Source organism: Gadus morhua, chromosome 11, assembly GCF_902167405.1.
Source record: "Gadus morhua chromosome 11, gadMor3.0, whole genome shotgun sequence".
NCBI classification, from domain to species: Eukaryota; Metazoa; Chordata; class Actinopteri; order Gadiformes; family Gadidae; genus Gadus; species Gadus morhua.
Genome location: NC_044058.1, coordinates 25,361,462 through 25,385,070, shown reverse-complemented (window position 1 = coordinate 25,385,070; position 23,609 = coordinate 25,361,462). Strand labels below are relative to the sequence as shown.

Genomic DNA, 23,609 nt, shown 5'->3' with positions numbered 1-23,609 from the left:
CCACCATCACCACCAACACCAACACCAACACCACCATCACCACCACCACCACCATGAACACCTTACCTTGTCCCCGCCCACCTTACCTTGTCCCCGCCCACCTTACCTTGTCCCCGCCCCCTTACCTTTTCCCCGCCCCCCTTACCTTGTCCCCGCCCCCCTTACCTTGTCCCCGGCCACCTTACCTTGTCCCCGGCCACCTTACCTTGTCCCCGGCCACCTTACCTTGTCCCCGCCCCCCCTTACCTTGTCCCCGCCCCCCCTTACCTTGTCCCCGCCCCCTTACCTTGTCCCCGCCCCCTTACCTTGTCCACGCCCCCTTACCTTGTCCCCGCCCCCTTACCTTGTCCCCGCCCCCTTACCTTGTCCCTGCCCCCCCTTACCTTGTCCCTGCCCCCCTTACCTTGTCCCCGCCCCCCTTACCGTGTCCCCGCCCACCTCACCGCTACCCCGCCCACCTTACCGCTACCCCGCCCACCTCAACATGACCCCGCCCACGTTACCTTGTCCTCGCACACCTTACTGTGACCCCGCCCACCTTACTGTGACCCCGCCCACCTTACCGCGACCCCGCCCACCTCAACGTGTCCCTGCCCACCTTACCGTGTCCCCCACCCCGGCTGGCTCCTCTGACCCTGTGCCCCCCCCCCCCCCCCCCCCAGCACCACCACCATCACCCCCACCGCCACCATCACCATGTTCCCACCCACCTTACGTTGTTACTAGAGCTGTCAAGCGATTAAAATATTTAATCGTGATTAATCGCATTAATGTCATAGTTAACTATTATTAATCGCGATTAATCGCAAATTCTTTTTCTATGCTAAATATCCATTGATTTTTTTGTCCCATAATTCTTCTCATTTTAATTCTCTTATCAACATGATGAAGTGCATCGGCTTGCCTTGTGCAAATGATTTTCTATTGATAACAACATTGGCATATACTGATCAAAACAGGACGATACAAAAAAAGAGCCTATAGTGCAAATAAACGACTGCTTTGAACAAATATCATTTGAACATAGCAGTCAGGCTACTGCTTCTTTGTTTTGAGCCAAAAAAAAAAATATTATTATTATTTATTTTTTTCATAAAATAATTACGTTAATCGCGCGATAATTTTTTTAACGCCGTTAAATTTGGTTTGCGTTAACGCCGTTAATAACGCGTTTAACTGACAGCTCTAGTTGTTACCCAACGCGTGGCCCCTCTGACCCTGTGTCGTCCCCCCCCCCCCCCCCCAGGTTCCTGAAGGCGCTGAGCTTCGCCTCCCTGGACAAGGAGGAGCTGCTGAGCCCCATCAACCAGAGCACTCTGCAGCGCTGCTCCTCGGTGCGCTCCATGGTGAGCAGCGTGACGTACGGCTGCAGCGACGACTACATCGGCCTGGCCCTGCCCGTGTGCATCAGCGACATGTTCCACGTCCGCGACGCGCCCTACTTCCAGCAGAGGGCCAGCCCGCCCTCCGAGGAGAGGAAGTGCTTCCTGTTCGGGGACGGAGACGGTGAGGAACGATTCACGGATGAAGGAGTTATCTTCGTAACATCATTTGTCTACGTTATTTTTTTTAAAGAAACGTATTGGTTGATGGCCCCTTGGTAGCAAAAAAAGTATGTAAACGTATTGGTTGATGGTCGTTAACATTTTTTAAAGCAAAACATATTGGATGATTGTCCCTCGTTAACATTTTTTAAAGCAAAACGTATTGGATGATTGTCCATCGTTAACATTTTTTAAAGCAAAACGTATTGGATGATTGTCCATCGTTAACATTTTTTAAAGCAAAACGTATTGGAAGATGGACGCTCACAAACAAAAATGTAAAAAACTAAACGCATAGGATGATGGCCCCTCGTTAACAAACAATAAAAAAACTAAACCTTTTGAAAAACTAAACGTATTAGATGATGGTCTCTCGTTTACATTTACGGAAAACCTTCTTGGGTGTTCGTACCTTATTAAGGAGCAGGTTGCTGTTATGCATTCAATCACATCAAGCACTCATCAAAGAGGATCTAAAGGCTCTTTATAGTTTCTTTACTGCCAGCGAGTGCTAATAATAGCGCCCTAATGACGTTATATGGGGCAGGGCGAGCTTTAAGATCATGAAGGTAAAGCCCACGTAGGTACCGTGACACAGAGCAGCAAGCGGCTGTCAAAAAATCCTTCTGCTCGAGGTTGTCAATCACCACGCTTCCAGTAGCACTGGCATGTCACCTTGTGCCTTCCCCTTGTGATGCATTGCCGTCAAAATAAGTATTTTGGTGACCTTGCACGTTGTGGTACCAAAAAGCTGTCATTCTTGGCTTCAAAGCATGAATATAGTCTTTCAATGGAATTCCTTCGTACTTTGCCGTCCCGTTGATTCATTGATTCGCTCACGATCCAACTGAGATGTGCTTTGATATTTGTATTTGCTAATAGACTAGCAAAGTGGTCTGTGTGCTGTAGTCTGGTGCGTTATAGTCCAGTAGTGTATCATGACACCTTTCCTTACGTCGGCAAAAGGGACAAATTCAACAGTTCATCTAATAATAAATAAATAAATGTAGTTAATGTTGAAGAGTAAGGTCAAGCGCTTTAAAGTGCAATAATAATACTGTTGAATAGTGACTCAGTCGGTGCCTGCATGTGTCACTGACCCTGCCCCCCTTACCTTGTCCCCGCCCACCTGAATGTGTCCCCGCCCACCTTACCGCGTCCCCGCCCACATTGTTCTCCCCGCCCATCTCCCCATGTCCCCCGCCCACCTGACCATGTCCCCCTGCCCCCCCCACAGAACGCCCCCCCATCCCCGTGCTGCGGCAGCAGTTCAGCATCTCGGAGCTGATCATGAGCCGCGGCGAGGGCCAGAGCCCGGCGGGCGGCGACGACTCGGGGCTGCAGGAGCACACGGAGGACAACTGCCTGTACTGCGTGGGCGCCGTGGTGATGGGCTTCCCCGCGCAGTTGCTCATCAACGGCACGCACTCGCGCACCGGTGGGTGGCCACGCGCAAACACACACACACACACACACACACACACACACACACACACACACACACACACACACACACACACACACACACACACACACACACACTCCCGCACCGGTGAGTGGCCACACACACACACACACTCCCGCACCGGTGAGTGGCCACACACACACACACACACACACACACACACACTCTCCCGCACCGGTGAGTGGCCACACACACACACTCTCCCGCACCGGTGAGTGGCCACACACGCACGCACGCACGCACGCACGCGCGCGCGCATGCAAGCACACGCACGCGTGACTGGCCAAGCACGTGCTAACACGCACTGCTGTGAGGCAGTAAACTGGGTCGAGAGGGGATGGGAGGGAGTGGGGCCTGACCATGCTCACTGGATTCTGTGTACACACACACACACACACACACACTCCCTTCTGTGACGCCACACACCAATAAATCCTCTTTCCTTAGTTTTATGTTTTTTACAATTCAACTAGTGTCAGATTGTGCCTACTTATTACATAATGGGACATTATGGTAACATATTTCTATGTTTATGACGTTTCATAGTAAAACCGGGGAGAACCTGTAGAACACCCATTGGTCCTCGGTCAACAATACAAGCGCGTGGATATCATTTCACGACGCCGTCATAACACTGGAGAAGAACAGTCAGAACGCCATTTTAAAATATGAAACGTTCCAACGTCACCCTTGACCCCACCCCGCACATGCTCAGACGCACCCCTAAAGACACGCCCCCAACCCCGCTGTGTGCCATGTTAACCCTCCTCCTCCCCCCCCCCCCCCAGACTACGTGGAGTTTGCGTCGTGGAGCAGCCAGAGCGGGGGCCACCGGCTGGAGGCCATGCCCCCGTCGTTCTCGGGGGGCTCGGGCTGCAGCGACGCCGCCGTGTCCCAGGGCTCCGTGTGCAGCACACCCACGCCCGGGGACGTCGTCGTCGGTGAGAGAGAGCTGCCTCTGTTGTCCCCCCCACACCCCTCCTACGCACTAATTGGATATTGATTTAAAATAGAGTACTAGTATTGTGTAGCATCTTATCGTAGCTAGCTTTGTTGTGTACCGACAGCGGTATATTGTTGTTGTTTCTCTTTCCTTTGACAAATGTACTTATCGTAAGTCGCCCTGATGTCAATGTTTGTGTTGGTGTGCTCACAATGTCCTCAATCTGGGGGTACCTCACCACTTCTACCCGTGTACCCCTTGGTGGGGGACAACAGGGAAGGCTTCAAAGCAGTTTATCATGGACTTTGTTCGAACCCTGGTCTTAACAACCTTTTTTAACCAGCCTTTCAATGTGATACCCATCATAGGGCCGGGGATAGGTGATACTCAGAGTTTGGGACAGGTGATGTGCAGAGGTGGGGATAGGTGATGTGCAGGGTTAGGGATGGCTGATATGCAGGGTCAGGGTTAGGTGATACGCAGGGTTTCGATAGAGTAACTGTAAATTGTCCCCAAGGGGCACTTTGTTTTACAACAGTAGTCATGGTAGTAAGGGAATACACACCAACCAAACAAACAGAAAGTAATCAGAGATCCGTCACGTCATAATAAATTGGTAGTGGGTAATAAAGTGACCTTTATTCCCAGAGAGGGAATAAAGGAGGGCTTGTTAGAGCTGTGTCTATCAGAGCCACACCTTGGGAGGGGAACCCTGCCCTCCCTTTATAGCCGTTATTCAGCCTACAGATTGTATCCGTGTGTCTCATCGACCATAGTCCCCACGCTCTCACACACCGGGTTTGCCCCGACGCTGACCGCCTCTTCTTCCTGTGTGTGTGTGTGTGTGCGTCAGCTGGCAGGGCGCTGCTGGACGACGCCCCCGCCTGTCGCCCCCTGCTGAGGAAGGAGGTACTGCGGCTCATCGTCAACCTGAGCTCCTCCGTCGGGACCAAGGGCCACGAGACGGGGCTGCTGACGTAGGGACACGCACGTACACGCACACGCACACGGGCACACGGACGTGTTCACACACAGACACAGACACACAGCATGCACACTAGGGCTGGGCGATTAATCTAATTTTGATCGGGATTTCGATTTTAACGATCACAAAATTAACATAACCGATTTTTTCAATTTTTAAAAATGTTTTCTAGAAAGGGCAGAACAGCTTGCTACTTATCTGTATATCGTTTTAGATTGGATTTTTTTCTCAGTTTCTAAGTTCTCAGTTACAAAAAAGAAATCGGAGAGACATGCTTCAGACATGTCCACACTCAAACACACAGACACACAGGAAGCACACGCACACCTCATTCAGTGGAGACGTGTACGCACACACACCATTGTTGATGATTATATTGTGTATATATATATTTATTCGTCATCTACTGCACTGAGCCTGTGTATTTATCTGGGTTTTTCCAAACATTGCGTGTAGAGAGCGACCAACGTGTTCCTGCTTCTCTAAAAGGGCTCATGTCACGCCACCAGGTGTGGGTGTGATCACCTGGTACAAGCCGTTTGGCACAGGGAAGGAATGACTTTCATAGTGACATCAAAAGTGGGCGTGTCCACCTAGATGTACGCTGGATAGATCAGTCTACCAAGCCTACCCAGTGGACCGTAGCAAACGTTGCTCATCTATCCTTCAACAATCTGGATGGACACGCCCACTTATGACGTCACAACGGCTTGTACCAGCGAATCAGACCCACACCTGGTGGCCTGACACGAGCCCTTTAAGGGTGACGTGTTGCGGTGCGTGGAGAGTGACCTCTCCGTGCTGTGTTGGCGTCCCCCCCCCCCCCCCCCCCCCCCCCTCTGCAGGATCAAGGAGAAGTTCCCGTATGCGTTTGACGACATCTGCCTGTACTCGGAGGTGTCCCACCTGCTGGCCCACTGCATGTTCCGCCTGGCCTCACGCCGCTTCATCCAGGAGCTCTTCCAGGACGTGCACTTCATGCCCGTACGTACCTCCATCACACAACATTCAATCGACTCATTGGGTCCTCGTTTTCGTGGAATGCGGCCGATCATGTCTCCTCTGCGTCTGATTGGATCAGCTGATTTTTACCCAATCAGATTCCGCAACATCCATTAACTTAAATTCATCTTTCATTGAATTACGGTCACACGCTCTAGACCAGGTTCAACCCCTTCAATAGCAGTAGCATCGATGCTAACCACCTCAACAGCAGCTGATGAGGAGGTTAGCATCGATGCTGACCCCCTCAACAGCTGCTGTTGAGGTGGTTAGCATCGATGCTAACCTCCTCAACAGCAGCCGTTGTAGGATTGTCCAAAATGGCGCCATCTTTATCACTCGCCGGTGTTTGCTGATTGGGCGCCGGGAATGAGTTCCGCCGGCCCCGTGTGCTCACGCTGCCGTTCGGTTTCCAGATGTACGAGGAGGCGGACGCCATCCTGACCAAGGCCCCCAAAGCCGTGGAGGAAGACGTAGACCCCGAGGCCCCGACGGACGACTCCTGATCCGAACCCCCCCGCCCCTCCCCCCTCCCCGCCCCGCACAGCTCCGCTCTGACCGCCCGGCCCCCTCTGCACACACACACAGGCGTACACGCACACACGCACACACACACACGTACATACACACACGCACACACACGCGTACATACACGCACACACACACACGTACATACACACACGAACACGCACACACACGCGTACATACACGCACACACATGCGCATGCAGACATGTGCACACTAACAAGTACCCACACACGCGTGCACAAACAGGCTGCGAGGATGAGAGTGCAGGAGACTCTGAACAAGACAATGGGGGGGGGGAGGAGGAGGAGGACCGGAGGACATTGTTTTGCGACGTGTGACGGTCGGCGCTACACAAACAACACCTGAGGGTCGGGGGCTGGTGATGTTCCGGTGCCAACAACAACAACAACAACAACAGTAGTTGTACCCCCTCCCCCCGTAGCGGTGTCTCGGGCAGGAAGTGGGAGCCCGTCCATCCAAGATGGCGTTCAGGTGTTTTCCCGGGCGGTCGCGGTCTTCTCCGCCGTCGTGCGGCTGCCCCCCCCCACCGTGTTTTAAAAAGAAACAAAACAAGCGCAGCACAAGCCACCGCCGACAGAAAGCGCCTGCGTTCTCTCTTCTTCCAGAGGCGGTGCTTTCTCTCGGTCCAGAGACGAATAGGGCATGTTGTCGTGTCTATCAAGTGATGACTTTTATTTTATTTGTTTGTTTTGTATTTGTTTTATTCCCCCCTAACCCCCCCCCCCCCAAGCCCACCATATTGTTTCCTTTTTAAGAAGAAAAAAATAACACTACACAATGTCTTGCTATTTAACGTATAATAATAAAAAAGAAAACCCTACTTTACAGCCCCTAAGGGCTCCTCTCCCACAACGCTCTGTGTGCTGCCAGGCTGACATCGCTTGCTTCTCTTCCTCCTCCTCTTCTTCCTCTTCCTCTTCTTCTTCTTCCTCCTCCTCCGTAGCCTCTCGTCAGCCCTGTCACGCTGAACACTTTTCTATTTTGTAAAATCTCAAGACAATCAAACCCTAACGAGTGTCGCTTTAAGTTTAGTTTACTACCCCGGAGCGCTGACGCACCCGTACCCGGAGACACCGGCGCGTCTTTGCTTTACTTCACCCTGCTAGTTTACAGCCCCCCCCCCCCCCCCCTTCTCACCCACAGCGAGGCCCTCAAAAACCTGGCGAGAGCCTCGGCTTTCACCGACTCCACAGCCTGTCGCCGGGGCCCCGGGCCCCCCCCCCCCCCCCCCCCTTGAGGCGGGGCGCTCTCTGCAACCCTCGCCCTTGCCTGCTGTTTCTTTTCTCGTTCGATAGGTACTGCTTTAACTCTCGGCCTGGCCCTCACCCCTCCCTCACTAAGGCCCCTGTCCATGGGGTGGGGCCCCGAGCTGTCCCATGCCTTCCTACTGCCCCCCCCGCTGCATGCACCCAGTAGCATGGCACGGCTGTGACCCCCCAACCCTACCCCCCCCCCCCCCCCCCCCCCCCCCTCACTTGCTTTTAAAGACGTTTTTCACTTACGGTAAGGCTGCCTTTTAGATGTCGCCGTTTAGATTGCCGTAAGTCTAATTTATCTCTGACACGTTGGGTTTTATTTCTTCCCACAATGCAATATCACTGTCTGTGGTTGGCTGAGATGGGGGGAGGGTGGGCCAGTGGGGGGGGGGGATATGCGATGATTAATTCCTGGGAAATTGATCAGTTTCCGTTGGGCTTGTTTTTGTTATGTTTTTTGCTATTATGCTGCTACACAAAATGGGACTCATAGAGAGAAGATTCATAGATCAGTGGAGCGACGCCAGAAACGGTCTATTTATTGTATGTCTGTACCATAAAGTGAGTTCCACCAGAGAAGAAAAAAGTTATTTATATTTTTTTTCCTCAAGACTGTATTATAATTTAAAAGATTTTTTTTGTTTTTGTCGCCTGAAATCGTGGTTTCCCTTGTATAATGTGTACAGTATGTTTTGGGGGCATTGCTGACCTAAAGAAAACATACAATCCTATCTAAGGGATGCATTGTTAATAAAAAAAAAACATTGATACCCAAAAGCCTTCTGTCCTCTGGTATTTTATCCTGACTTGTATCACATACTAAAGCTATCTAAATCCTCGTTTAACCCCCTTACAGATTATAAAATGTTGAACACTGCTGATAATTAGCCCGCTAATAATCAATCTCGGTATTAAGCGCTCATAGTAGAAGTGTAGCACTTATATACTAATTACTGCAGCGTACCATTCTGTCAATCATACTTTCAGAGACTAGCTTAATTAAGCAGCCTAAGAGACACAGATGTATAGCTTTTTTTGCATCGATGCATTTATTACACACTATAGAAACATTTGCTTTACAAAATAGAGGTTAATTGCTGGAGTGTTTCCATTCGCTTTTCAATAAACACTATCCCTGTGAAATATAATCCTAAATACAAAATAATTACTTTAAATAAACACGTTAACACATAGCATTTTTTTAAGTATAAAAAGACATTCAATTATTTGTCTATTGCTAAATGAGGTACTGTCATCTGCTTTGTCATTTTCATAATGTTTTGACGAATGCTCTCCAATTACCATGTTAAAAGTATGTCTTGATGTCCAAATCAGGAGTCCCTTCTTGTCACCTTACAGTATATTGCACAGTTGTTGGGTGGTGGGGACTTGAAGTCCCGCCAACCCATCCCAGATAAAGTATGGCCAGCACAGGCCGAGTGATTCCCATGTCAACCCTTCGCACTCCTCTCACTCTTCGTTCGGGTCTATTCACTGCAGAGGTATCCACCGGAGATGCAAAAGAGCTTTTAAAACAGTTCAATGTTCGTTTTTTTTGTCCCGTGTGCTTAAAAGTAGCTGAGACTCTCCCCTGCCTGGGTTCCTTCGGCTGTAGACGGGTTGGTGAAGGGGAGGTCGGGTTTCTCTCCGTGCTCGTAGCCCTGGTTGTGGTGGCCGTTGGGGTGGCTGTGGGCGTTTTTGTTCGTCTCCCGCTCCTGCCGAGCCTTTTCCTCGGACTGCTGGATTTTTAACAGCACGGCCTTGTTCACGCCGGGACCTGAGGGACATAGCAGCAGCCTTAACCACTGCGCTTGTTGTTGCTTGGTATGTGTCAAATGTTATAAGATTGTGTTTCTATCTATCACCTTGTGCATATTGCATTTCAAATGTAGGGCGTTTAGCCAACGCTTTAATCCAAAGCGATTTACAATAAGTACATTTGTCAGAAGAAAGAGAGACAACAATATATCGCTATATAAGTGTTGATTTAGGTTCATTGAAAGGTTCATTTAAAGTGCCAGGATATACAACCTACAATAGGAGAGTTTTTAGGAGAGCAACTTGCAAGAGAGAGTGAGGCTGAGAATAATCTAAATTGGAGTCGCTACAAAAAAGCAGAGTTGCTAAACAACCTAGTTTCAAAACAAGGTGTGAGAGTGGGGTAACCACAGAAAACAACGTGTTTGACCGTCACACAGGTGCTTCTCCGTACCGAAGTAGCTGAGCAGCACAGGCAGGAAGATGAGGCCGTGAGCCATCCCCAGCAGCGTTATGATCAGGTTCAGCCGGAAGAAGAAGATCTGGATGAGCTGGGCCTTGGCGAACGCCAGCACGATGATACCCGGCAGGTTGGTCATGGCCACACCGGCCAACACCTAACGGGGCGCACACACGAAGGGCACCTTAGTTCAGCGGCCTGGACGACCACACACACACACACACACACACACACACACACACACACACACACACACACACACACACACACACACACACACACACACACACACACACACACACACACACCAACACCAACACACACACACACACACACACACACACACACACACACACACAGTATGAACAGATGAGTGGTGTACTGACCGCGCTGCCCATGGTGGCGGTGGCCTCCTTGGCCCTCTCGATGTGGGTCAGCTGGATGCTGAGGGCGAAGGATCGGGTCAGGTGGGACACGAACTCCACGGAGATGCCCACCGCCTGGGGAGGAGACAGACAGGGGGGCTCACAGGGTGTTCTGCTCCTCAGACAGAAGGATTTTGCAGGTTTGTTGACGTCGATCCCCTCAAAACATCATCAAGCGCGAGAGAAATAGGTAATGCTGGGGTAGGGCGTTACGAAAACCAGCCGATTTTGAAAGTATCCAAACCTCCTCTTCCTTCAGGCCGACCCCCGAAAACCACTCCCCCAAAACATGGGACTTAGGCCCTCTCCCAATCCTCCCACTTCCCCTAGATTTGAGCCTTGAATGCTAGCCAGCTCGGTAGACTTGCAGCTCAGGGTACCCAAAGCAAGGGTTCTTGTTAAGGGGAGAGAAATGGGACTGGGCCCAATGCGCTAGCTTTAGCGATAGCTCGGCCACGAGTCCGTCCTGCTCTCACCGTGACCAGGTTGATGAGCGCCACGGCGTTGTAGTCGATGCCCCACAGGGTCATGATGCCCACGGTGTCCACGGTGATCATGATGATGGTGAAGAGGTTGAGCAGGCCCGACCGCAGGTCCATGCCGAGCAACAGGCAGCACACCACGAAGGTGGGCAGCAGGCACAGCGAGATGTTGAACAGGCCCTCGGGCACGATGGTCAGGTACTGCTCGTAGAAGGCGTACGTCACCCTGAGAGGGGGGGGTGGAGGAGGGGAGAGGTCAGAGGGCTAGACGGAGGCATGGGGGAGGAAGAGGACTGGTCAGAGGGCTAGAGGGAGGCATGGGGGAGACGAGGAGGGAAGAGGACTGGTCAGAGGGCTAGAGGGAGGCATGGGGGAGGAAGAGGACTGGTCAGAGGGCTAGAGGGAGGCATGGAGGAGAGGGGGAGGAAGAGGACTGGTCAGAGGGCTAGAGGGAGGCATGGGGGAGGAAGAGGACTAGTCAGAGGGCTAGAGGGAGGCATGGGGGAGACGGGGGAGGAAGAGGACCGATCAGAGGGCTAGAGGGAGGCACGGGGGAGACGGGGAGAAAGAGGACTGGTCAGAGGGCTAGAGGGAGGCATGGGGGAGAGGGGGAGAAAGAGGACTGGTCAGAGGGCTAGAGGGAGGCATGGGGGAGGAAGAGGACTGGTCAGAGGGCTAGAGGGAGGCATGGGGGAGAGGGGGGAGGAAGAGGACTGGTCAGAGGGCTAGAGGGAGGCATGGGGGAGGCGGGGGAGGAAGAGGACTGGTCAGAGGGCTAGAGGGAGGGAGACGGGAGGCGAGTGGGTGTGAGTGTGTTATGGAGGCCATGTGCGAGGGATCCTGTGTCGAGTGACACAGGATCAGAATCAGAGTCACCTTTATCACATCTTATGTGCAGTACCCAAGGGTCAAAAGATTAGGCTGGGTTCCTCAACAGTTTCATAGCAGCAATAAAATAAAGTAAACAATAATAAATCTATAACTAAGTGGTTAGAAGTAATAAGGTGTAGATAAGTGTATCAAGTGGTAGCAGTGCAAGGGTTGTAGGGTTGGGGGTAGTGGATTAGTTTGGGTTTGATTCACACCTGGGCTCCTCTGATACATGTCATGGCCTCTCAGGTAGGGTAGTCTTTTAAAACCCACTTTTCTATTTTTTTGACATTGAATTTTTGAAAAGGGGGGCAACAAACAAAAAGTATGCAAAAGAGAAGAGAACCAAAAAGAGAATCCACAAGCTGAGGGAGCCTGGGGAACACGACCTACGTGTAGGGGAAGACCTCGAAGTCCGGCGCCGTTCCCGGAACCTCCCTCATGCCCATGGTGATGTTGTGGGCCAGCTCCCGCGTCTTCTCCAGCGCCTTGGTGAACTCCTGCGAGTTGGTCAGGCTCGTGTGGTACGCCATGAACCGCGTTGCTGCGGGGCGGAGACACACACGACACCGCTGTGAGCAGCCGAACCGGAGGGATCTGACCCCTGGTGAGACGGCTGATGACAGGTCATCCCCATGACGACAGCGTGATGTCACTCACCTATAATCTCTCCGCTCTCGTCTCTTATCACAGCCTTGTCATACGCCCCAAGACCACTGGGATGGGGGGAAAGAAACGTGTGTGTTAGTGTTTTTCCAAAACAGGTTCACGACTGCGTTGAAGCGTCTGCGTGGTCCTTGCGTTGCGTGACGTGGGACCATAATCAGCCCTTTAGAGTTCACTTCATCCCATGAACATGAATGTTTGCTGTTGTCTGTTGCCTAAGTGTCACTATCCAGGCCTAGAAGTCTCACAGTGTAACTCATGTTGGATCCAGCAGTCCTACTATATTAGAGCAGAACTTCTGGGGGAAGACCAGAAAAACCAGGCACTGAAAGGCCAGTTACGCCTTATTTCCGATTTCATTACCGAGATATTTGACCAAAGATAAACTTAATGGCAGACGACGCTCTCACAAGGGGATTCCATTAATTACAAGATTTCGACAGTGGCCAGTTTACTAGTGCTGGCCGAGTTTGTGTTAGCCAATCACAAACGTACATCTCCCCGCCTCCAGCAACATGATTAGTCGAAACTAAAATCATGCGGGGAACAAAAGGTGCAAACCCCTTCATTGGATCTTGTCTTGTCTGTTCAGGCTACGGTGAGACTCACTCACCCCTTGGGACACTGCAGGTCCGGCCTGTTGCCCAGGAAGTCAGGGAGGAAGCGGTTGAACTGCTCCACGGTGGGCCTCACCACTCCGTTCGCTGGGGCCTTTATACACCTCTTCCCACAAACCCATGCGGCTGAGGACGAAGAAGAAGAAGAAGAAGAAGAAGAAGAAGGGTTGAGGGCCGGGCTCTGCCTTTGGGACGCAGCAAAGGGCCATACGTGTTGTTGCCCGGTTGGGTTACGAGAGACCAAAATGTAAAGAACTCACATTCACTTGCGGGGCAGAAGTTCCCCGTTTCTGAGCCCAGGGTGTACAGCCGACAACATTTAGAACCGGGATTCAGCCAGTCAATAAAGTCATCCACCCAGGAATTAGCAGGCACAGCCAAGTAGGACCTAGTGAGCACGCCGTCGGTCAGTGAGGCACACTGAAATACAACTGAACAGTTCCCTCTATTTCTACATTGCTCTTTATTATTACTTTCTTTTTCAGAGCCCTATGACTCATAAATACAGTAAATAAATCAAAGTGTTCTTAAGAACATGCATATTAATGGAGTTTAAAGAGAAGCTGATTCTGATCAGAGAGTCATTGAAACCTATGCACGGCTATTTTTTCACTATTCACTTTAAATTGTATTCCATTTAAATCCTGCCCATAAGACTGCTTTGGCTATTGCCTATCAGCCACATATACAGCTCTAGAGTCTGACAATATGGTACAAATGCAGGGAGGAAGAATCGCTAGCACTAGTTATAATCACTTTCCCTTTCACAGCCTGTGGAGGCAAGCAGCTTTGGGAGCTCTGCCAGTCGTTGGGGACACCGGGTTCTTTACGACAGCCCTCTGAATGTGTGCTTATGAAACCTTCTGTGACAAAGTTGAGTTGTGATAAAAGGCTTACATAAAAACATTGGACTGTGTCTGACACAGGGCCCTAGAAGTACAGACAGAAGAGCAGCATGGTTTGGTGCACAACTATTTTGATAATTATATCACTTAATGTGAAAGGCGATAAGTAGCATGGCGCCTAAAAGGAATGCTTTCAATCCTTTTCCCATAGCACAGTTGATCATTAACTGTTTTGAGTATATAAGAGGGGACAAAGAGATAGCAGAGGGTTCAATGCACCGTGTCGGGGCATTAAAGCACCACGGAGGATGGTATGTAGCGGAGGCCTACAGTGTCAGAACAGAGCAACAAAACCGTTTAATTAGGTATCCTTAAAAACATTAAAATCACAGGGATATTCTTACATTTATCTTACACATTTCAGTGAAACAATTTCCTTAATTTCCTTGCCGGTTTGCTCTGAGACATTGGTAACATCCAAACGTGAGCCTGTGAATTACATTATTAACTAATCCTGTATAGATTGATAAAGCATAACCCACTCACAGTTCAGGATATTCAGTTGCGTACTGTATCTTCTGTGTGAGAGAGAACTGATCACAGCCCACGCTGGAACAAACTGCGTCCATGCCAGCAGCGCTGGTGAAGTTGAATCCCTTGGTGGTCACAAAGTAGGTCGGGATGCCCACCTCAAAGTACTTGTACAAGTACTTGAAATACTCCAGCATGTAGGAACCCTGTTTAAATGGTAAATGGACTGCATTTATGAAGCGCTTTTATCCAAAGCGCTTTACAATATTGCCTGACATTCACCCATTCATGCACACATTCGCACTTCAACGGCGGAGTCAACCACGCAAAGTGACAGCCAGCTCATCAGGAGCAGTTAGGGGTTGTCTTTCTCAGGGACACCTCGCCACCAGGAGGAGCCGGGGGGTTCAAACTAGCAACCTTGCGGTTACCAGCCAACCCGCTCTACCCCCTGAGCTAATGTGCCCAAACAAAGCCATTTAGAACGGGATGGTACACCTAGTATGAGTATATGAGTATGAGTTGAAGCAGCGAATCCTTTAGGGCTGCCTACCTGAGGCATGGCCAGCTCCTGATCCAGTCCCACCGTCACGTGGAACATCAGGAATATAGAGCAGCAGAACATGATCACAAACACCACCATCTGGGGAGGCAACACAAATCCGTTGGAATCGTCTCCACTCAACAGTGTTCACGAATGCTTCTTCACTAAGGAGCCTCCACTTACCCACTTCTACAAAGCGTCTCTGAGAAACTACTACTCTGTCATTGGGTGGGAATTAAGCGGATGAATGGTAAAGTAGTAGTAGGAGGGGGTAAAGTGGATGAATCGTAAAGTAGTAGTAGTAGCACAGTAAAGTAGAAGAATTGTAAAGAAGTAGTAGCAGATGGTAAAGTAGATGGGTGGTAGAGTAGTACTAGCAGACGATAGAGTAGATGAATTGTAGAGTAGTACTAGCAGACGATGGAGTAGATAAATTGTAGAGTAGTACTAGCAGACGATAGAGTGGATGAATTGTAGAGTAGTACTAGCAGACGATGGAGTAGATGAATTGTAGAGTAGTACTAGCAGACGATGGAGTAGATGAATTGTAGAGTAGTACTAGCAGACGATAGAGTAGATGAATTGTAGAGTAGTACTAGCAGACGATGGAGTAGATGAATTGTAGAGTAGTACTAGCAGACGATGGAGTAGATGAATTGTAGAGTAGTACTAGCAGACGATGGAGTAGATGAATTGTAGAGTAGTACTAGCAGACGATGGAGTAGATGAATTGTAGAGTAGTACTAGCAGACGATAGAGTGGATGAATTGTAGAGTAGTACTAGCAGACGATAGAGTAGATGAATTGTAAAGTAGTAGTAGTAGCAGAGGGTAAAGTAGATGAAATTGTAAAGTCGTAGTAGCAGATGGTAAAGTAGATGCGTTGTAGAGTAGTATCTACAGATGATAGAGTAGATGAATATTAAAGGAGAATGGGAGGATTATGTAAAGTATGTAACATGCATAATGCTGTTGTTATTGTCAACACCACGGTATCCATTCAGTGTGGTGGTCCGGGCGCCGGCTCTTACCACCACAACCCTGCTGACGGGGTGCAGGAGGACGGGGGCGTAGTACTTCCTCATCAGGGGCATCAGCAGCCCCTCGTTGGGCTTCATGGGCCGGCGCGTTCCCACGCGGACGCAGCACACCAGCTCGCAGCGGTTGCTGTCCTGGCGCCGGGCATCCAGGGACAGCAGCGCCACGAAGGCGGTCATCTGGAGCAGGAAGTCCATCAGCACGGCCAGGGCGGCGTACAGAGCGAAGGACTTGACCGCCGGCATGGTGGACAGAGCCCCTGGGAGCGGAACAAAGGGCCGCGGTTAGACGGGAATCGCCGGTAGGAGAACCCTGAAGTACCCGGGCATGACGAGGTCATCCCTGGATCAGAACTCCCGAGTAAAGGCCAAGCTTATCTGTAACAGTTTTTTGTGTTTTGATTTTTTAAAAAAACTGGAGAATACTATTTTCATTGTTTCCATCGTTTTGCATTGATGAAGCGTTCTTATTCTGATTCTTTAGAATTCTGATGCTTTAGAATAAGTCTTGCTGACATCCTCATCTGTCATCAACATACTGTGAGATGCCTCAAGAAACCTATTCTCTGAGAGTTTGGAGTTTGAAAACATATCTCATATCTATCTTTCTTCTGACAAATGTACTTATTTTAGGTCGCTTTGGATAAAAACGTCTGCTAAAGGCCCCTCAGTGTAAATGTAAATATCTTCTGATGGCTTCCAGGTGTTCTCGCAAGCAACGATGGAACCAATACATCTTGAGATATGTGGGCTGTCTTATAATAGGAAGGACAGGTCTCTCACCTAGGAAGAAGCAGATGGACTCTGATACACTACACAGGAGCATGCTGGGAGCAACATTTCCCAGAACTCGCCCGATCTGCATTTCTCGGGTCTCGCCAAGCCTCCGCACATCTCTCTAGAAGGATGAGCCCAGGTTTTTAAATGAAGACTACCTCCTTCAGTTATTGCACGCACATTATGCATGCAATAATGTGCATACATTCGGTCTTGTGTACATGTACTGGATCTTCTCATGTATCTGTGGTAGCCGTCCCGTCCTCTGTCTCTCACCTGGTGTTCCAGCACAAAGATGAAGATGTTGTCGGCGCCCACAGCCAGAACCAGGAAGGGCACCACTTGCAGGATGATCAGGGAGGATGGGATGCCTATCCAGGCATAGAAGCCCATGGAGGCCAGCACGGAACAGCCCACCACCAAGATACCCCCCAGACCCACCAGGAACTTGGAGTCCACCTGCGGGGGAGGAAACCAGGTGTACAGTGTGATGATGCACAGAATTGGCTGAATACGTGGTGTTTTTAGTACTGACTTTGTCTTACACCTAGAGCTATAAATAAAGACAGAGGTATTGTTTTATCGACAGATTTTGAGAAATGCGTCTGAGGTTATATTTGAGGGAGATCCGTTTAATTAAAGGGTCAAATCTTTTCATGTAAATAAGTGTCTGTTAAGTGTATTTAATGCACAATGCTGACACAATAGGGATTGGGTTGATGGCCCACTGACCATAGCCCTTGCATATGTAACATTGTTACACACTGGGAACCCAGTTTGTTCCCATAGAACCCAACAGTGGCGACACTGTTGGGTTCTAAGGGAGAAATTACCACTTTATGCCAGAGTTGTCGCCAAAGTTAACAAAACGGAAATCGTTGAGAATGGTTCTTTAAAATTAAGTCATTTAGAATCCTTGCCAAGTACACATTGCCCTTTATAATCTACAGCATGTGTTATATATTGTGTAGGGGCAGTAAAACTAGTCTAAAGATGACGGTAGAGATTTAGTTTCTCAGTTTATTGTACAGAGTAGATATATATCTGTATCTATATCTACTCTGCAGTTTCTCCATTTGGCTTATAAATACATTAAAGTCCATTTAAAGGTGGTGAAAAGTCATAAACATTTGCTTGTAAAGATCAGTGTCTGTTAAGGTATCTTATCTCATGACCCTCGCATTCACAGGTGACCCGAGAATAGTGTGAAATACGGTATGGGGAAGTGAAGGCAGACAAACCAGTCAAACCATTTGGTTTTGAGGGTTCGGGCGGTCTTACCAGTATGCGTTTGAAGGACGTGTACTCCCCCAGCGCCACAGCGATGTATATGAAGATGACGAGGTAGCTGATCATGAAGATGGGGATGTCCTCCGAGGTTGTTCTGTTGATCTCATCCTCCAGCGACCTCTGTGTGCGTAGAGAGAGAGAGCGAGGGCGAGAGCGAGCGAGAGAGAGTGAGAGCGAGAGAGAGAGAGAGTGAGAGAGAGAGAGATTGAGAGAGAGAGAGAGAGAGAGAGAGAGAGAGAGAGAGAGAGAGAGAGAGAGAGGGAGAGGGAGAGGGAGAGGGAGAGGGAGAGGGAGAGAGAGTGAGAGAGAGAGAGAGAGAGAGAGAGAGAGAGAGAGAGAGAGAGAGAGAGAGAGAGAGAGAGAGTGAGAAACAAGAGAGGTCAACACCCTGACCCTGTCAATCAGACGAACCACAAAACCGTGTGAATGTGTGTTCATGTCCATTCCACTGGTGGTCTCTCAGAGTTTATGGAGAATCGCATCCAATTAGGTAATACCTTGTCCTCAAAGACTAGCTCCTTAACCACATACAAAATAGCATTAAGAAGACATCAGCCCCCAAGTTCATACCTCCGCCATGTAGGCAAATGTGAAGTTGTTGCTGGGGTCCCGTTGGTATTCTTGGACGATGTTGAGGAAGATTTGCTCCCACTCCAGGGCCACTTTGAACCGGGGGTCGTCCCGATTGTAGTTGTTGAGGGAGAAGGTCAGAATGAGAGCTTCTGCGTTCGTGAAGTCTTCGTCTGAGCGAGGAAAGAGACATGGGCAGGATTAGAAGGCAAGCTTGCAAGCTTGTAAGCTTGCTGTGTCTGGCTGTTTGTGTTTGTGTGTTTGTGTGTTTGTGTGTTTGTGTGTGTGTGTGTGTGTGTGTGTGTGTGTGTGTGTGTGTGTGTGTGTGTGTGTGTGTGTGTGTGTGTGTGTGTGTGCATGTGCACGTGTGTTGGATGTTGACGAGGTTGGTGAAGGGTTTGTCAAGTTTGATTGACACACATGGCAGAACGCGCGTCACTCACTCTCGTAGCCTCCGACCGCGAGGAACGGGAAGACTGGTGCCCCATAGTCGGCCATACAGCTCATACCCAGGTCAGTGATGTCTTTAAAAGACAGGGGGGAGCTGTGGACGGGATGGAGATCATTCAGTCTTCTTTACACTTCATCATTCAGACACATGTATATTTCGTCAATATGGCCCCACATTCAAGACGATTCATTCATCTTCTTTAGGGTTAGTTTTTCTTACTTGACACAGTAGATAAAGTGGTCCCTCCAGTCCACTTCTTTGGTTACTCCTAATTCTGTCATGTTAACCTTTGCGTCGAGATTGGTTACATTGTTCTGGAAGTACTGCAACAGACTGTTGACCGCACAGTCGGTCATCCCGGGGTTGCTTGGGTTCAACGGTGCAAAACACACATCCTTCAGTGTTGCAGTTCGGTTAAGGTCTGATGACCAGAACTCAATATTCTTCAGAAAGAAACACAATAACAATCAATAGGCACAATTATTTTAAAATCATTAATATATGCTTTGATAATAGGCGAATGGTGCGAACACGATGCTATGGTTAAATGGTCTTTACTTGTATTCTTGTCTGCAGCGCCAACAGCTGAGTTAGGAGATCTTTCTCGAGGATGCCACTGAAGTTTTGCCTCCCAAACAACAGAGAGTCATATATGTGTCCCTTTCTGCCGGGGGCAGTCAGAATCAGCTGGTTGGTCCGGAAGAATGGGTCAAAGTACTTGTCATGGAAGTCCTTTTCTTTGCGGGCCCTGCTGTTTGGAGCAGACCACAGCTGGACGGGATCAGTGGTGAGTTCGATGTACATAAGGCCTGTGGCAAAGACGGCCACCACTATGGCTGCAGCAAGGAGCACCTTGAAGAAAGAGAGGTTCAACACAAACATTACCGAATGAACAATGGCGTCTGTCAAGGTTACCTCATGTCCCGCTCAATTACCTTGATGACCAAACCAACAACATCCAAGAGCATAGGGCTCCATGATCTGCAATGAAACATTAAAAAAAGATTTACCTTGAGTGGATGCGAGGCCATTAGGGTTCCCCAGGACTGAAACAGAGAGCCCAGGAACTCCTGAGCAGCCAGGCTGTTTTTGTCCGTACACGAAACCTCGGAAGGATCGATGAGGGGCTGGGTCACCGTGTTCCCATTCTGGTCCTTGGCACTCGTCTTCCCTGTCCAGCGCTCCTTGTCCTGCTTCTCTTTAGCTTTCACCCAGCAGGACACCAGCAGGTAGAGCAGGAAGGCGACGAGCAGGAGGCACAGCAGCAGGATGGAGATCACCAGGAAGCCGTCTGTGCCCATCAGGCGGAAGGGTCCGGCGGGCATGACCGGTGGGGGCATCAGCGGGCACGACTCCTGGCAGTCCTGGCAGGAGCAGACCTCTCCCCCCGTCGGTGTGGTCTCGTTACACCTCAGGGTCCGCCCGTTGTACGGCACCATGCCTGCGGGCACCCCCGCTGTGACTCCCGGCGGTATCAGTTTGAAATCGATGTCTAGAGGGGCCAGACCGTTGCTGGAGTCACCCTGGAAGTCGTACCACCGCTGGGCGGTACACAGCTTGGCGCCATAGCGACCACACATGGTACTGATGGCAAATCCTCCAGTGGCAGGGATCCGGACATTCTGGCAAGACTTGAAGGATCCCTCTGCGAAGGCGGTGGAGAGGTAGGCCTGGTAGCCAAGCACCACTTTCACGTTCGTCCCCATATAGGTGACGTTTCTGGTTTCTGTGACGTTCACTGTCTGGGTCTGGTTGGGGCTGCATGTGTTGATGCAGTGCAGATGGGCAAAGTTTTCCGCACAGGAGGGGCAGCGAATGAGCACCGCCTTGGACAGGGTCAGGCTCAGCTCCAGGGACCGGAGCTGCTTAATGGAGCAACAGGCAAGGGTTGCGTTCTCTCCACGGTCCAACATCGGGCACACCTGCAAAAGAAAGGGGTTTCATGGGTTTGTTGCCTGAGAGACTTAATGCCAAAGTGCTACATTCACAGTCAAATTCCAGTCTTGTTGTTGTTCTCTTTGCCTCATGACACATTCTTTCTGTTGTCCTTCTTTCTATGAGGCTGTGCGGCCAAAATGTAGATACGACTCACCGATTTGAGCTTCAGGTAGTGGGCACCCTTGAGGGCTCGCGCAGGGGTGTAGCTGAGGCAGGGAACGATGGGTGGGATGAGGGGGTTCTCGATTGAGGGGTTCTTGCCACATTCCTCGTAGAAGGCGCACTGACCGGGCTGCACCTGCCCCTCAGACAGGACCTGTGTGAGGAGAACCCCGATCAGGACATTATCAGTATGTGAGTTTGGCAGACAGGACATGTTCATTCATTGTCAGTGAGGGAAGGAAACCGTTGGGTTAGTATTGACTATGTACAATTAACTCTTTGTTTTACTTCTTGGATGTTTTAATGCTGTGATGTCTTTTTCTTAATGTAACCGGTAGGACCCTAGGACCTGGGAACCACCCCAGAAGAGTCTGCCTGGGGAGGTCCGTTTCAGTTTCGGGCGTTTTTCAGAAGGTAATTATCTCTAATGATGACGATAACTTATCTGTGAGCCGAGTGTGTCTAGAGTTTGTATTGCCATGTCAGCGAGGTGGTGTGATGTTCAAACCATTAAAAGGGGGGGAAGACTGTCAAAGGTTGACTGACAGTGGTAGTCCACCTCTCTCATGTACAAACTTTTTTTTTTTTCAGATCCCAGTGTGTGCGAGCAGAAGGTATTACTTCTATCTCTCTAAATGTAATTTTCACTTTTATGCTGACAACACAGTGATATATTGCTCTGCGTTTACCCCAAATCAGGCTCTCAGTCAGCTCCAATTTGCTTTTAACACTGTGCAACGTAACCTGCGTGATTTCAAACTTGTTTTAAAGGCTCACAAGACAAAGCTCATGCTGTTCACAAAAGCTAAATCAAAGCCCTCGGACCTTCCTCCTATTAACACTTGGCACGGCTGTGTGATTGAATCTGTGTCTCAATATAAATATCTTGGAATTGTAATTAACGATTCTCTCTTTTAAACCACAACTTGTGAAAAAACTAAAGATAAAAAAAAATCAAATCTTGTTTTTCTTTTGAAGCCAAAAAAAAACTTGCAACGTCTATGTCAGTGTTGGACTATGGTGATGTTTTATAGATGAATGCATCTTCAAAATGTCCTAGTCTTAGACACGGTCTACCAAGGAGCACTGACATTTGTTACTAATTTTAAAAACCCTCAGGCACCACTGCCCTTTGTATGCTTGAGTTGGATGGTCTGCCCTGTCCAGCCGCAGACTCCATCATTGGCATATCCTTGTTTATAAGACTATCCCCTGTGTTGTTCCTTCGTACCTGCATAAGTATGTAATTCGAAAAAGCACAGGAACAGTTCCGCTCTGAGGACATGTTCTTATTAACTGTGCCTAAAGTCTGTACTGACTTGGGGAAAAGGGCTTTTAGCTATGCTGCTCCCTTCTTATCGAACGAGTCGCAGGGTGAACTGAAGCTTGGGGAGATGGATGCCCTGAACAGATTTAAAGCCCTTCTTGATGATTTTGTCTTGTACATGTTTTGTTTGATGATGTTCTGACTGTGACTCTATTTTTGGGTTCTCTGTTGTTTTCGAATTATTATTTGTAACTGTGGAACTGTGCTGCTGCCTGTCATGGCCAGGACTCTCTGGTAAAAGAGATTTAGAATCTCAATGAGACTTCTCCTGGTTAAATAAAGGTTCAATCAAAAATAAATCACATTCATGATGTTTCTTTGCAAACACCCATTCCAGGTTCCTGCGATCACTGTGTCTTTTGGACACTTTTTGGCAACAGTTAGAAATAGTCAGTGGACTCTGACCACTGAGTAAACTTTGCCAACAATCAGAGGGTACAAAAAACAACAACACTAAAAGCACTACTATTACTACAACGTGGTGGGTTATTGTTACGTGTGTGCGTGTGTGCGTGTGTGGAAATGTACTTACAAAACATGCGAGGAAAATGATAAACGTCGTCACACGGGCCATGGCTTCACCTCCGAATACCTTTGAAAAAGAATCTCGATCTTTCTCCCCCCGCGAACTAACACACACAGAGAGTCCTGAGGTCCCCCAATCAAAGCTCTTCCCGAGGTACTCAGAGAACACCCTGGTCTCCGGAGCTTCCACTCTGTGGCTGGTCTTGTGGAGTGTGTGTCAGTGGGATGGGAGCAGAGGCAACCAAGCCCCAGCCGGCCCTTACCCCTCTGTGATGTCACATCTGGCTTATCTGGTCCGATGTGATCTGTACCAATCACAACCGAGGATGATCAATTCCTTCCTCTGATCATTAACAGGATTCTGACGTTCCTAGGGGGGAATAAATAAACTATAAGTGATTGATGATTATTGGCATGTGCATTTGATGAATTCTACTGCTATACATATACTTTTATATTCAACGAAAATACCTTTTGAAATGAATTCATATATATTTAAGAGTAGGGGCCCCTTAAATATGTTGATATAATTTATTTTATAATAAACATGGCTTGCTCTACCGCAACAGGTGGTACAATGTCAAAAACTGT

At 49.2% G+C, this 23,609-nt stretch overlaps 2 protein-coding genes across 3 annotated transcripts in view; one reads left to right on the top strand and one right to left on the bottom strand.

Annotated features, from left to right (window-relative positions):
* LOC115553531 (rapamycin-insensitive companion of mTOR) overlaps positions 1-7,483 on the top strand; it is a 28,541-nt gene extending 21,058 nt beyond the window's left edge. For both annotated transcript variants that reach the window (XM_030369868.1, XM_030369867.1), the window contains 6 exons: positions 1,247-1,506; positions 2,782-2,982; positions 3,798-3,950; positions 4,806-4,929; positions 5,783-5,921; positions 6,356-7,483. In XM_030369868.1, coding sequence (XP_030225728.1) covers positions 1,247-1,506; positions 2,782-2,982; positions 3,798-3,950; positions 4,806-4,929; positions 5,783-5,921; positions 6,356-6,445 — 967 coding nt within the window. In that variant the 3' untranslated portion in view covers positions 6,446-7,483. The remainder of the gene's footprint in view (positions 1-1,246; positions 1,507-2,781; positions 2,983-3,797; positions 3,951-4,805; positions 4,930-5,782; positions 5,922-6,355) is intronic.
* Positions 7,484-8,760: 1,277 nt separating this feature from the next.
* Positions 8,761-23,278, bottom strand: npc1l1 (NPC1-like 1). The gene is made up of 21 exons (XM_030369870.1): positions 23,026-23,278; positions 21,159-21,320; positions 20,077-20,988; positions 19,625-19,918; positions 19,286-19,509; positions 19,059-19,159; positions 18,616-18,788; positions 18,037-18,165; positions 17,032-17,214; positions 16,762-16,876; positions 15,973-16,238; positions 14,952-15,041; positions 14,414-14,604; positions 13,283-13,410; positions 13,019-13,148; positions 12,400-12,455; positions 12,133-12,283; positions 10,864-11,095; positions 10,349-10,462; positions 9,957-10,119; positions 8,761-9,521 (listed from the first exon to the last, which is right to left on the bottom strand). The coding sequence occupies exons 1-21, from the start codon at positions 23,065-23,067 to the stop codon at positions 9,313-9,315; spliced, it is 4,065 nt and encodes a 1,354-aa protein (XP_030225730.1). The 5' UTR covers positions 23,068-23,278; the 3' UTR covers positions 8,761-9,312.
* Positions 23,279-23,609: the final 331 nt, after the last annotated feature.